Source organism: Ambystoma mexicanum, chromosome 9 (assembly GCF_040938575.1).
Source record: "Ambystoma mexicanum isolate Mex_15411 chromosome 9, UKY_AmexF1_1, whole genome shotgun sequence".
In the NCBI taxonomy this organism is placed as follows: Eukaryota; Metazoa; Chordata; class Amphibia; order Caudata; family Ambystomatidae; genus Ambystoma; species Ambystoma mexicanum.
The window spans coordinates 180407983-180423756 of record NC_090931.1 but is presented as its reverse complement, the minus strand read 5'-3'; the positions used below and the strand labels follow the sequence as shown (position 1 = coordinate 180423756).

Here is a 15774-nt window from a genome sequence, read left to right as displayed (position 1 = left end):
CAGAGCTGCCAGAGTGCCAGGGGACCACTCCGGTGGTGATAGTGAGCGGTACAAATATCCTTTAACATTAACATTGCCTCTGCCTGGAAACACAAAGAACCCAGCCATCTTTGCAGTTGCAGAATATGGATTTTTGGACACTGGGTAATGTTGCTTGTGGAAAAGTTGAAATCAGCTGGACTTCTCTCCATAGACGCTCAATAGACGTACAAAAAGTGATACAGTGATGTGAAAATGGCAGCTAGGTGGCGATATTTCCCTAAAAATGCAGCCTCCACACAAACACTTTCTCCTAATATTCTAGGATTAGATTGGGAGTAATAATATATAATTATACCGCTCCTAGAATATTTGGGGAAAGAATTTTAGTGGTCGTGGAAAAAAGTTGCTTACCTGGTGACTTTTTCACGGCGACATTATCACATGGAACCCAAAAAGTCACATATCAGCAATTGGATCCAGTAGCAACCAAGCGCAAATGGAGTTTCTGCAAGGTATTGGGAAAGAATCACGATAAAATAAATATATAAGGATAAAACTCCTCTACCCACCCCTCACACAATTCCCTGGCCTCCTTCTTCACCTCTCCCCAGTTTCCTCTGCTCACCCTTTACCCCCCAGTCTCCTCCAGATAGACCTGCTTAGTTCTTCTGGCTTCTGTCACAAATCTCCTGCTTCCAGGAATGTGGTGAGGCGGTGGGGGGCAGAAGGGGGCGGGCATGTGTCCGAGATGATCTCCTTTAGGTGGGATCTCCAGCCGCCTTCCTTGCCCTGCTCCTCCCCATGCACTTGTCACATGTCTTGCACCCTTTGGTGGGTCCATGTTTGGGGCCCAGGTGGAGGCAGGGAAGAGGGTGGAAGGGGCAGCCAGTGTGAGTGAGGACGAGAGGTGCAAGAGGTTTAAATACAATACAGGGTCTTTTTTTGGCATGACTAGTTTGACAGATATTGCCCATGTAAATTCAAAGCAAACCCTAGCATGACAGGCAGTGACACATCTTGCTGCTCTCGCTGCTATTTCCGGTGGCTGTCGAAGGACGACGCAGAGCCGTTCATGTCTTGCTCATAGCTCTCAACTCAACCGCCTTGTAAAGGGCTGAGTCACCCGCCAAGCCTCCTGCACGCCCATTCATTCCAATGGGCGTCTCACCCGCCAAAAACAAAATCGGGTGATTTCACCCGCCTTTGCAACGCAAATGGTTGAGAGCTATGAAGTCTTGCTCTTCTTAGAAAGACTTCCTTATTCTCGCACAATGTGGGGAAAAGGGCGTCCTGATTATCTTTGTCTGCAAGGCAGTGCCGGGGAAGTTCCACTCTGGCTCTGCTGCTAAGTCACACTGTCGCTAGATTCTGTCCTGCCTGGACTTTGTGCCTGTGCTGCGTCGGCGGTCTCTATTTCCGGTTCCGGTCACTCCGTCTGTATCTGTTGAGCAAATGACAATAGTGGCCTGTGCTGTGTGGCCATCGGATAAATACTCTGAACTCAGAATATACAATTTGGCGTGTTTATTATGTTTTGGCTGAGTTGCCACGGGTTTTGCTTGCATAGGAATTTGAGGAAGTGAAAATTGCTGCTGTAGCCACCAGGTCAGGCTCGAGAAGGCGGGTGGTCGCATTCATTCGGATTCATTGGAGCGCCCATAGCACTGCCTGCAACACAGAGAAGAACCGATTCGAAATTCTATACTATGAGGCGGCTCCCCTTACGGGTTTGCCAATAACCCGCCAGTGATTCTGGTGAGTTCCCGGCAAACTCGCCTTACCATTACCGGCACCCGATATCCCGGTTCCACCAAGATATTACGGGTGCGGGCAACAGCGGTACATTCTCATTCCATGCAGACCCGCAGGGCCCCATGGAATGGGTTTGCTGCAATCACCGGCACCGGTACTACTGTGCCGGTGATTGTAGCTATTATTTGCCAGCAGGTCAGGCCTGCCGGTGGATCAGAGCCTCTACCTGCACACTTGGAATGTGCCGCTGTGGTTAAAATGCCAGAGCCGGTATTACCAGCATTTTTTCACCAGACCGGCAGCGCTCATATAACTGTTCGAGTAACCATGGGATCCTCTGTTCACCCAGATTTGCTTTGTGTATATTTGGTGAGTGTTTGTCCCCGCTTCTGTTTTTCGTTTGTTTTTCCTTTACCAACGTTAACTACTCTGCAAGTTGCCCGAGGTGGGGTGGGGGGGGGGGGTGGAGGGGCTGTAGCATTCCAGCTTGCTGTGCGGCCCTAATTCCCGTGCATTGTGTGTGTTGCTTCCTTAGGGCCTGTTTTAAGTCCATGGTCAGTTTCTCCTCCTGTCTCTGGTTTCCCACAGTGCAGCTCTTCCGGTGTGCGGTAAAACAGCACACAGCCTCTTCTCCACTTCCCTCTCGTTTAGCAGCACTCCCCCTCCCCCCCCCCCGCTGCACATCCCCGCATCCTGTTATTTTGGGCCTGTTCTACAGCTCCAAGGGCTGCAAGGAAGGAATGCGAGTGTACAGGCTGGGGCCTGCCTGCCTGCTGCGCAGAGACTGTCATTACCTTGGTTCCGACCTACCACTCCGGGGGCGGGGGGGGGGGGGGGGACTGCGACCTTATGAAGTCTAGGGCAGGACCCCGATTAACTGGACAGTCGCTGGCGTCAAACATGGCACAAAGGCGTGTGTGTGTGTGTTTGGGGGGCGGGTGGGGCGGGATTGTTAAATAATTCCATGCACCACTACTGCACGCAGAGTTGAGAAAATGTGCAACCATTCAATGGGAAAAGGAGGGGCTTGACACCTAAAGCATTCAGCCCAACCTGTAGCACCCCAGACCTAGATTGCCGACACCTCAACCCTACAGCACCCCATTCTTGCAGCACGCAACCGTAGCATCGAATTAACACTGAACACTGGCGCCCTCTCAGTGCTATGCCCTAGAAATGTGGTCTACCATCTAATTAGGGTAGGGGGGCATAAAGACCATTCCGTCACCAATGCCCAAGTCCCAGGGTTCCCCAGGTCAAAACTTTTTTTGCATTCCTGGGGGCACAGAAACCTAATAACACGCGCACCCTAACCCTGCAGACTCCCCAAGCCTGCAGCTTTACACACTAGTATCCATTATGCCTCACCTATGCATGCAGCATTCATCCCTGCAGCACCAGCACAACCTTTGCACCCGATGCACCCTTTCGGCTGCACCGCAACACCACAAGGGTCAGAACTCTCATTGTTGCAGTAAAAGACCATACACAGTTGGTAATCAATGCTTCCTGGCAACAGTTGAACCCTAACTCTACAGCACGCCATCACGCAGAATACCAACCCCAGCAACCAGGGTAGGGCAATCCAGCAGCACTAAAATACTAGCAGCCAATGCACCCCGTCCCCCTCAGCACCCACCTAACCAGTGCACCCCCACTGCTTCAGCACCCCAATCCTGTCGCACCACAGCCCTAGTAAAATGTACACCTCAATCCAGCAGCAGCACCCTACCCAAGCAACAGGTGCTCCCCACCCCTTCAGCACCACAATCCAAGATGCCACAGTCCTAGCAAACCCAGCGTGCAATCTTGCAGCACCACAACCTGCAGTGGCATAGCAGCAGCAATCTGTGCACCCCAACCCTGCGGCTCATCAACACTGGCAGCCAGTGTATCCTAACTGTGCAAGGCCTACATCTCACAGCACTACTAACTCTGCAGTACTCCTACTATGCCGCATCTCCACTCTGCAGAAGTCAATCCCACCAGCAATGCACCACTAGGAGCCAGTCTACCCTATCTGTGCAAAGCCTAAACTCTACAGCACCACAAATCGAGCAGCACCACTGCCCCTAACTCTGCGGCACGCCTACACTGCAGCAACCAGTGCAGCCCAACCACGCAGCATCTAAACTCCGCAGGATTCAATCACAGCAGCACCCAGCACTAGCAGCTAGTGTATCCTAACTCTGCAGCACACCTACTGTGCCGCATCTCAACTCTGCAGCGGTCAATCCCATCACCAACGCACCACTAGGAACCAGTCTACCCTATCTGTGCAAAGCCTAAACTCTACAGCACCACAACCCGAGCAGCACACTGCCCCTAACTCTGCAGCACTCCTATGGTGCAGCAGCCTCTACAGCCCAACCATGCAGTATCTCAACTCTGCAGCACTCAATCTCAGGAGCAACACAACACTAGCAAGTGTACCCTATCTGTGCAAAGCCTAAACTCTACAGCACCACAACCCGAGCAACACCACAGCCCCTAACTATGCAGCACCCCTACCCTGTAGCAGCCAATGCAGCCCAACCATGCCGCGTCCCAACCCTGCAGCGGTCAATCCCATCAGCAACGCACCACGAGGACCCAGTCTACCCTATCTGTGCAAAGCCTAAACTCTAAAGCGTCACAACCCGAGCAACACCACTACCCCTAACTCTGCAGTAGTCCTAACCTGGAGCAGTCAATGAAGCCCGGCCATGCAGCACCTCAACTCTGCAGCATTCAATCCCAGCAGCACTCCAACACTAGCAGCCAGTGTATCCTAACTGTACACGGCCTACAGTTTACAGCACCACAAACCAGGCAACACCACTGCCCCTAACTCTGCAGCACTGCAACACTGCAGTTGCCAGTGCAGTCCAAACATGCAGCATGCATCTCAACTCTGCAGTTGTCAGTCCCATCAGCAACGCAACACTAGGAGCCAGTCTACCCTCTCTGTGCAAATCCTAAACTCTACAGCACCACTAACGAACAGCACCACCGCCCCTAACTCTGCAGCACTCCTATAGTGCAGCAGCAACTGCAGCAATCAACCGTGCAGCATTTCAACTCTGCAGCGCTCATTCCCTGCAGCACCCCAACACTAGCAGCCAGTGTATCCGATTCCTAACTCTGCAAGGCCTACATTTTACAACACCCCAACCCGGGCAACACCGCTGCCCCTAACTCTGCAGCACCCCTACCCTGCAGCAGTCAATGAAGCCCAGCCATGCAGCACCTCAACTCTGCAGCATTTATTCGGAGCAGCACAGCAACACTGGAACCCAGTCTACCGTAACTGTGCATAAGCTAAATTCTACAGCACCACAACCCGAGCAACACCACTGCCTCTAACGCCACAACACTGCAATGCTGCAGCCAATGCAGCCCAACCATGCAGAATGCATCTCCACACTGCAGCAGTTAATCCCAGCAGCACTGCAAAGCTAGCAACCAGTGTACCCTAACTGTGCAAAGCCTAAACTCTGCAGCACCACAACCCAAGCAACATCACAGCCCCTAACTCTCGAGCACCTCTACCCTGTAGCAGCCAATGCAGCCCAACCATGCCGCGTCCCATCCCTGCAGTGGTCAATACCCGCAGCAACGCAACACTAGCAAGTGTACCCCACTCCAGCAGCATTGCAAGAGACGTGCCCAATCTCCAGCAAACACTGCACACCAATCCTACGGTACCCAAATTCTGTCAAGCAAACCACAACCTTGCAACATAACAACACAAGAGCACCACAAACCTTCCCTGATGTATGCCAAACAGTTGCATCTACTTCCCCACAACATCACCATCCGGCAGTGCCTTAACCTGGCAGCACCCCAAATTGGCAGTCCCAACTTGCACCTCTCCATCCTTGCAAAATCCTGACCGGAAACAACACATTACAGCTCTCCCCCAAACTAGCAAGATCGTAACCCTGCCTCGGCACAAGAGGGCAGCATTGCCAGCCTTGCACCCAACCATGCTTTCAGTGGACCAGGGAGCTCTGCAGTGCCCAAACCATTGACCACTCCAACCCTATGGTACGACACCATAGAAGCACTCCAGCACTACCTTAGCGCTGGAACCCATGCGCAGCTCTGCCAATGCACCTCAGTCTTTCCATGCGCATCCCCCTCTCCTTTCCCAGAACTGAGGCCTAAGCACAACTCTGCCAATGCACTTCAGTCTTTACATGCCCATCGCCCTCTCCTTTCCCAGAACTGTGTCCCAAGCACAGCTCTGCCAATGCACCTCAGTCTTTACATACATATTCCCATCTACTTTCTCAGAACTGGGGCCCAAGCACAGCTCTGCCAATGCACCCCCGTCTTTACATGCATATTCACCTCTCCTTTCCCAGAACTGAGGCCCAAGCACAGCTCTGCCAATGCACCTCAGTCTTTACATGCGCATCCCCCTCTCCTTTCCCAGAACTGAGGCCTAAGCACAGCTCTGCCAATGCACCTCAGTCTTTACATGCCCATCGCCCTCTCCTTTCCCAGAACTGGGTCCCAAGCACAGCTCTGCCAATGCACCTCAGTCTTAACATGCATATTCCCCTCTCCTTTCCCAGAACTGAGGCCCAAGCACAGCTCTGCCAATGCACCTCAGTCTTTACATGTCCCAAGCACAGCTCTGCCAATGCACCTCAGTCTTTACATACATATTCCCATCTACTTTCTCAGAACTGGGGCCCAAGCACAGCTCTGCCAATGCACCCCCGTCTTTACATGCATATTCACCTCTCCTTTCCCAGAACTGAGGCCCAAGCACAGCTCTGCCAATGCACCTCAGTCTTTACATGCGCATCCCCCTCTCCTTTCCCAGAACTGAGGCCTAAGCACAGCTCTGCCAATGCACCTCAGTCTTTACATGCCCATCGCCCTCTCCTTTCCCAGAACTGGGTCCCAAGCACAGCTCTGCCAATGCACCTCAGTCTTAACATGCATATTCCCCTCTCCTTTCCCAGAACTGAGGCCCAAGCACAGCTCTGCCAATGCACCTCAGTCTTTACATGCCCATCTCCCTCTCCTTTCCCAGAACTGGGGCCCAAGCACAGCTCTGCCAATGCACCTCAGTCTTTACATACATATTCCCATCTACTTTCTCAGAACTGGGGCCCAAGCACAGCTCTGCCAATGCACCCCCGTCTTTACATGCATATTCGCCTCTCCTTTCCCAGAACTGGGGCCTAAGCACAGCTCTGCAAATGCACCTCCATCTTTACATGCACATCCACCTCTCCTTTCCCAGAACTGGGGCAAAAGGCACAGCCCTACCAATGCATCCCAGTCTTTACATGCATATTCCCCTCTCGTTTCCCAGAACTGGGGCCCGAGCACAGCTCTGCCAATGCACCTCAGTTTGTACATATATATTCCCCTCCACTTTCCCAGAACTGGGGCCTGAGCACAGCTCTGCCAATGCGACCGTTTTTAAATGCACATTCCCCTCTCCTTTCCCAGAACTGGGGCCCGAGCATAGCTCTGCCAATGCACCTCTGTCTGTACATGCATATTCCCCTCTCTTTTCCCACAACTGAGGCCCGAGCAGAGCTCTGCCAATGCACCTCAGTCTTTACATGCATATTCCCCTCTCTTTTCCCAGAATTGGGGCCCGAGCAGAGCTCTGTCAATGCACCTCAGTCTTTACATGCATATCCCCCTCTCCTTTCCCAGAACTGGGACCCAAGCACAGCTCTGCCAATGCACCTCAGTCTTTAGATGCACATTCCCTACTCCTTTGCCAAAACTGTGGCCCAAGCACAGCTCTGCCAATGCACCTCAGTCTTTACATGCACATTCCCTACTCCTTTCCCGGAACTGTGGCCCAAGCACAGCTCTGGCAATGTACCTCAGTCTTTACATACCCATTCCCTACTCCTTTCCCGGAACTGTGGCCCAAGCACAGCTCAGCCAATGCACCTCAGTTTTTACATGCACATTCCCTACTCCTTTCCTGGAACTGTGGCCCAAGCACAGCTCGGACAATGCACCTCAGTCTTGACATGCACATTCCCTACTCCGTTCTTGGAACTGTGGCACAAGCACAGCTCTGTCAATGCACCTCAGTCTGTACATGCATATTGCCCTCTCCTTTCCCAGAATTGGGCCAAAAGGCACAGCTCTGCCAATGCACCTCAGTCTTTACATGCATATGCCCCTCTACTTTCCCAGAACTGGGGCCCGAGCACAGCTCTACCAATGCACCTCAGTCTTTACATGCACATTCCCTACTCCTTTCCCAGAACTGGGTCCTAAGCGCAGCTCTGCCAATGCACCTCAGTCTTTACATGCACATTCCCTACTCCTTTCCCAGAACTTGGTCCTAAACACAGCTCTGCCAATGCACCTCAGTCTTTACATGCACATTCCCCTCTACTTTCCCAGAACTGGGGCCCAAGCTAAGCTCTACAAATCTCCCACCACCCTGATCTAGGGCGTCCCTAATATACATCGCAATACGGGGGAGGTGTGGTCTGGGGCCCATTTACAGCTCAGCCTTCTTTCCTCTGTGCTGACCTCCAATCCCAAAAGATTATCTATGTGTGTTCGACTTAGTACACATTTTCCGCAAAAATTATTTGGTGGAACTCACAATGTCATATTGTAAATGGCATATCAATCAAAAAAGCGAACAATTATATCAATGGTTCATATTCACATTTGTTTTGCCCAGATCACACTAAATGATCCATGCTATTTGAAAGTATTAATTAGAATGTAGATAGGCCGTATGGAGCCCCACCTTCCCTTTCCATGGTGGCCATCTTTGAACAGTCTTTTTGTTCTGTGAACTGGACGCTGCGAGGCAACACGCTCACAGAATGAAAATACTTTAAATTAGCCCCAGCCTGGGTCCCTTGTTGAAAGCCTCGTTTGACTGGGGCCTTTAACTCGGGCCTCGGGACGTTAACACCCGTTTCAGCCCTTGGAACGGGTGGTTAACACCACCATATTAACTGGTGAAAATGTGACTGATGGTCCATTGTCACATAGATCCTTGGGATATGATCAGCATCTGATCTGCTCAAAATACATTGAAGTGAACGATTGACGTGTCATTTATAATAGGAAATTGTGAGTTCCACCAATTTTAGGGTATAAGCGTAGTAACACTCATAGGGAATCTTTTGGCATTTTTCGATAGAATGCCCTATGCAGTGGGCCAGGTTACATGTGTATTTGTGTATATTTATTTTCCAGGTTCTTAGATTTAAAAGGTGTTCACATTGTATACTTAAGCAGCAAGCTAATATGAAAATCTGTTCTCTTGGCAAATGCTTTTTTTTTGTGGTGTGTATTTTTTTCAATCGTGCAAGACAAGCTGAATGAGTTTTGCATTTTTCACTTTGACGCAAGGTGACGTCACTTCGCAATGCGTGTCAGAGTCCTCCATTTTGTTTTGTAGGACTCGAGCCCTGATTACCGCTAACAGAATCATTAATGTATTTATTACCAATGAATCCCAGTTCTTTGGCGCAGAGCAGATATCCGTACTGCAAACCCCTTCTGACCTGAAATCCCCTCTGCATTTTCAGAAATAGGGTCCACAGAGAGCTCTGACAAGGCACCTCAATATCGACCCAGGACACTCCAGTCATTCTGATACTGGGACCTGCATAGCTCAGTCAATGCACCTCAGTCCGGGTTTGCAGCCCCCCCTAATGTTCCAGTAGTAGGATTCATCGCTAACTCGGCCGATGCACCTCAATCTTGACCCGTAGGTGGTAGCCGGTTTTTAATGGTTCAAAGTGCATAGCTGTGGATTTAGTTGTTGAACGGGGTGGTTTGTGGTGTGTGGCCGATGGGTGACGAGAGTGTGTGCTTGGTGTCTGGATGTTGGAAGGGAGTAAAGGCTGGGATGGTGTGTAATACCTGGTTAGTACTTACTTGTTTGGTCGGTGGTGGTGTGTTGGTGATGGCTGGTTTGGCGCGTATGGCTGGTGTTTGCGTGTGGGAGGTGTGTAAGTTCTGATAAGTAGTGGATGGGAGCTAGACTGAGCATGATTGGCGGGCGATGATTTGTCATTTGTGGCTGCTGGTGGAGTGCGTTGTGTTTAGGTGAAGGGTCGTGGGGAGTGCTACAGGCCCTGTGGAGTGGTGGGTGGGGTGTGATGCACGGTGGCGGGGTGTTTTGGAGTGAGTGTCTGGAGCTCGGTTGTTCCTCGATGAGTCGTCAGGAGACTTCAACATGGGTTTTCTGGTTGGATTGAGCTAGGTTGTGGTGTGTGGGAGGTGAGTGATTCCGAGTGTGAAACTACAGCTTGCGTGTAGGCAGGAGTAGCTTGCAAGGTCTGGCTGAGGGTGCAGGGCCCCAGGCACAGGGACGAATACAAATGAAGGCGGCATAAACATATGCAGCGCAAGGGAAGTCGGGCGAAGGGAAATATGAACATTTCATTTCAGTGGCATTTTCGTAATTGAATGACGTGCAAAGGACACATGAGTATTTGACGTTTAGAAAATTACATCACCAACACCTGAAAAATAGCACAAGTGGGAGGGTTTTCCTAAAACGTTGCTGGCGAATTATAGTACATAAGTATGAACATATACAGAGAGACCAACTTTTAAACCTAAAACATCTGTATGGCAATAGCTCCCTGTAGAGCAAAATACTAATATGAGACATTTTACACAAATGCTCCAACCACAATGTGGTGTTGTGTGTAAGTGACTGGTCTGACAACCACATCATCGGCGTTTTATTCCTGCCTGTAAACACTGTGGTACATTATGTTTTTAAATTCAATTACATTGAGGGGCCTACCTCTTATTTTAACACCAGACCACAAGAAAACCTAAGGGGGATTACGGGCGCCCTTTGAAAAAAGAGGGCGAACGTCGTCCACCCGCGGGACCCCTCGGTGTATTCCCTGGGATGGGGGGTGGCGTTTGGTTGTTGGGCGTGGATGGCGAGTGGGTGGTTGGTAGATGGTTTCTACGCGGGGCTTGGCCCTGGTTGTCCCTCGGTGTTGGAATGCGTTCCCTGTTGGTGTGCACACAGTGGGGTCGCGGCACCCGCTGTTTAATGGGGCCACTGAGGTCACGTGATATTTGCAAATGGGATTATTGGTCCTCTGGCGGTGAGCGGAGTGGCGGGAGCGCATTCCTGTCGGGGGGGGGGGGGGGGGGGGGGGGGGAGGTAGGCACATTCCTGTTTGGGGGATGGGCGGGAGGTTTACAATTGTTCCCTGGCATTGCTGCCTCCAAACCTCACTCTGTAACCTTTGTCTCCACAGCTCGGTATCTCTGGAGACCAGAAGGTCACATCCCCGGTGCATGACGTCGCCATGGAAACCTTGAACAGGGACGTCGTCTCACCACGAAAAACCCAAACGCTTTATCACCAGGTGAGTGCACGCCAAACACAGAGTGGCGCCAATGTAGAGCTGATCCCACATCGTGACTGCTAACTGACACACCTCACACTCTTAAAGTCACTCATCACCCCACCTCTAACAAGTGTCAGCTTGTTAGAGGTGGGGTCCAGAGGAGTAAGGAACCTTGTATGCCAGTCGGACCCAGATCAGGACAGAGCCGCATCAGGGGAGACTACGCAAGCCGAGCGCCTCAATTCAGGATAGAGACGCAAACTATCCAACCCTACTAACAATTTCCCTTTCTGCATACACCTCTCAAACTCCAAACCAAACACAACCAAAACCTACAGCACAACAAACCGCACAAACTTCACCACATTGCAGCAACAAAACAAAAACACACATAGACTCTCACAACAGTACACGACGACTACCGGCTGCAAACACCCCAGGCCAAACAAACGGACCCACCGGGCTGAGGCCGCCAACAGCACATCACTGCTCTCTTGCACTTTTCCTGCTTCCTCCCACTAACTCAACCTCCCCTCCTTTTCAGAGCCGCCAGGGGACCACTCCGGTGGTGATAGTGCGCGGTACAAATGTCCTTTAACATAAACATTAACATTAACAATCATCGTTCTCGCAAGACTTTAGCAGAATTACCACTGTCTGAATTACTGAGTGATAATTACACTGATGTTTGGAGGAAAAGTGGAGGATTTACCGCCAAGCAAATCCAAAGGAGGTGATGGCTGGAAGGTTTAGACTTAATCTGAACCTCTGGCATTGCTCTGGCCAACCCACCAGACCATCGTTCTTCGTCTGCCAAGCTATTACAAAAGGGGAAAGACCATATGCAAATTAGGCTGGGTCCCACCCCAAAAGGGGCAGTCCAGCAGGAACTGCTCAGTCACATTCCTTCTGCACAAGACCACATGCATCCCCAGGCATATTCCAGCCTCCTTGGGCCTCATCAGTGAGGAGTAGTTTGGGTCGCTAGTTCCCAGCAGGTACAGGACCCTCATCTGGGCATATCAATTCCACTCGGAGCCTCAAGCTGGAGGTAAATTCATCACTTTTCTTAAAAAATTTGGCAGAATTACCACTCAGTAATTCAGCCGGTGGTATATTCGTCAAACTTAACATATGGCGGTGCTAGAAAAGTGGCAGTGACGGAATTACCACCACTTTTTTGCTGCACCACAAACCTTGTAATGAGGCCCATAATGTGTGTTAAAAGGCTCGGGTAGGAGGGCCAGGCTGCGTGAGGAAACAGAGTGAGGTCAAGGAGCAAGGTGTTCGTACTGTGAGGACAAGGAACCCGAACTCAATGGGAAACTCATGGAAGAAGGTTTGGAAGAGTGGGCACATTTTACAGCTGAGAACAGGGCCAACTAGTACACCTGCAAAAGAGACATCCGTAAGGATGCAGCAGGAAGCGGGCCAGGTGTGCAATCAACGTACTGTTAGATAAAGGCAACAGGCGCTACAAGCACAACAAGACCGCTACACACAGGATACAATACATTTACAATGGCATACAAAGACACGAAAGAACACATCAGACACTAAGAATCTGAAGAATACAAAGCCCAGACAAAGGCTGAAGCATTGTCTCAAGGCAACTGCAACAGAGCTCTCAATCAGGTTGTCCTGTGTCAGATTTTAGCACTTCGTTCAGTCTGCGTTTTAAGAGCATTCTGGAATTTGTAGTCCTGCACTTATAAAGAGAAAAGCAAAACGAAAAGTACTAGAATGCAAAGAATAAAAGCGGACTAGATAAGCTGCATCTGCATAGAACTGGACAACGTGAGAGCTCTGCACGCAAGTAAGTGATTCCGCAGGCAAACGGAATCCTCTGGATTCTGCAACATTTGGCTATCCAGATGTTTTGGAGATCCCAAGGTTGATGATCCCTTGCTCTACAGCAGGTGATGAAGCAAAGTCTGCAACCTTTGACTCTCCATATATTTTGGACTACAACTCCCATCAGCCCTAGCCAGTATAGTCAATGCTGAGGGATTGTGGGAGCCGTAGTACAAAACACCTGGCGAGGCACAGGATGTAAAACCCTGATTAGGGGCAATGAAGCCAAAGCAATATGCATCATGAGATGCCAAAACAGGTAACACAGCACAACAGAACTAGAAACCCAGGGCAGAAGACTGACTGAAGAAGGGCAGGGGTGGGGGAGACCAAAGGAGGCAGGGCTGGACTCAGGATATTTTTCTCAGCTTGCCCATAAATAAACATTTACATTTCAAGAGATTAATTAATTAATTGTTAACACTTGGAAAGGAACCAGAGAAAGAAGGAATGTTTGCTATAATATAAGCAAAGTTTAAAAGGTGCACACCTTTTACCCTTACAAGGCTTTACTGAAAGATTTTCTTCATAGCATCCTGACCAAACATTCCAGTGGTCTTGTGGGTACGTTTCTCGACCTTAAAGTGGACTATTTCCCCGGTTCCAGCCAGACATTCTTGCAGGATCCGTGAAAATCCGGCCCAATGACCAGCACTAGAAACAGGCTGAGAACTTCATGTTAAAACTAGAGACTACAGGTGCCTGAGCAAAAAGCATCAGAACAGAGGCACAGTGAACAGGGTCTGGGGACTACATGGAAAGACAATGACATCCTGGTCTGGGAGACGACTAGAGGCAGTGAGGGGAAGTACTGGATATTGACATAAAGGCAGAAATCAAAGGCAGCTCAGTTGTACCAACACAATACATGAACTCTGGCAAAGACTTAAGCCTGATAGCTCAGAAACTAATAGCATCAGAAATTCAGATATGTGACTAGAACATATTCTATCCCACATAATGGCCCACAAATACGTGGCACCGGAGGGTGATGGAGTGAAGGCGTTCCGCAACCTCGTCAAATGCCTGGGCAAACTATGCAATTGCAAAGAACGACTGCACATCGACCCAACAGTCAAACCCATCATCCAGCATTACGGAGGGATCCCAATTAGCATTCAGAAACAAGTGGAGGAAGATAATCAGCAGCTGCTAAGTTTAAACATCATTGAACCGGCAGTCAGGCCCACCTCATGGGTCTCACCGATAGTGCCAGTTCTGAAAAAGTCAGCAAAGGGGTCCATTATGCTCTGTGTAGACATGCGCCGGCCAAACAAAGCCATACAACGGGAACGTCACCAGGCTCCCAGGATTACAGATCCATTTCCTCAATGAGACAACAGTATTCTCCAAGTTAGACCTCAACAAATTATATCAGCAGCTGGAGTGTGCCCCGGAGTCACGCTACATCATGACTTTTTTGACTCACATGGGGTTATGCCGATACCAGAGACTGAACTTCGGGATATCCTCCACAGCAGAGATATTCCAGGAGGAAATACATCAGGTCATCAAGCACATACCCAACTGCCTTAATTACAGTGATGACATTTTAATATTTGGCAAGTCAATAAGTTAACACAATGACACACTCGTGTTTGTCGGGCCCTAGAAGCAACCAGGGAGACACAAAATAAAGACAAATGTGAATTTAGGAAGTGAATACTGAAATTCTTTGCCCACATATTTTCAGAGCAGGGTATTGAGAGAAGCCTGATTGTATTCTCACTTCCAGTCCTTTGGGATCTTCTATGCAGGTGGCCAGGGAAAGGCCATCACTCTTAGATCCCACCCTGGGGGTGGACAAGCAAGGGAGGATCACCTGGGTGGAGGAACCTTTGGGATTGGGCTACCTTCAGGCGAGACATGATACTCCCCACTTCCTTTCCAAGGAGAAAACTTTATTCCAGGAGCAGTTATGGATATTGTTATTCATGTCCCATTGCCCAAGAAAAGGGTAGGAAATACTCTCAATCCAGACGTGCCAGGAGAAAGAAAAAATGGTTAAATATAAGATGGGTGAAAGGTCCTCAGGGACTAGGAGTGTGATGCCCTTGGAAGAGCCATGGTATCCCACATCCCCTACTGATGACCAACCCAACCCTTCCCCAGCCCTCATAGGTTATTGTGAGTCAACTTCCCTGACGTTTTCATATATGCCCACTGACAGTACTGAGGCGAAGAAGAGGCAACCGGGAGTAATAAAGACTAGGTGCTTTTACCAATATGGTATTGGGATGAGGAAGAAGCCTGTTGAGAGTTGTAGAAGTCAGGCACGTCCCCTTAATGAGGGCCAGGCAGGGCTAATTGTACATTCGCACGTGCAGCCTCTTAAAGGGCTGCAGGTGTATAAAATAAAGCCCAATCAGGTGTTGTCAGAAGAGGCGATGGCAGTGGTGTTGAAGCAGCACCAGAGCAAGGGAGTCATGCATAGATGCTGTTCCTTTTTCTGGTGTTTGCAGTGCTCATTCTCATTGGGACAGAAGCCGATCCAGGAGTGCCTAAGGGGCAGGAGGTTGAGTCCGGAGGAAGAGAGCAGAAGGCTGAGTGATCTGCACTGCTGGAAAACCCGTGAACGCAACCAGTGAGTTTCTGTGAAAGAGGAAACTCGATATGCAAGTGTTTGAATTTACACAGAGGATTACATTGTATCAAAGTGGTCACATGCCTGATAAAATACGTTTTTGAATACTTAGTAGCAGAATGGTCACGTGTATAAGAAAACACGTTTTCGAAAGTCTCTGAGTGCTGGGCACGTTATAAAAGGCAATATCCAAAGATATGAAACAAAGATGACTCGAATTAAAGCTTTAACAAATATATCTTCATGATTATTGATTTCTGAACCAAATGAAAACCG

At 49.8% G+C, this 15774-nt stretch overlaps 1 protein-coding gene across 16 annotated transcripts in view; it reads left to right on the top strand.

Annotated features, from left to right (window-relative positions):
- Positions 1 to 15774, top strand: part of PHLDB1 (pleckstrin homology like domain family B member 1) — a 500781-nt gene that overhangs the window by 131429 nt on the left and 353578 nt on the right. For all 16 annotated transcript variants that reach the window (XM_069614411.1, XM_069614410.1, XM_069614414.1 and 13 more), the window contains exon 2: positions 10968 to 11078. In XM_069614411.1, coding sequence (XP_069470512.1) covers positions 11019 to 11078 — 60 coding nt within the window. In that variant the 5' untranslated portion in view covers positions 10968 to 11018. The remainder of the gene's footprint in view (positions 1 to 10967; positions 11079 to 15774) is intronic.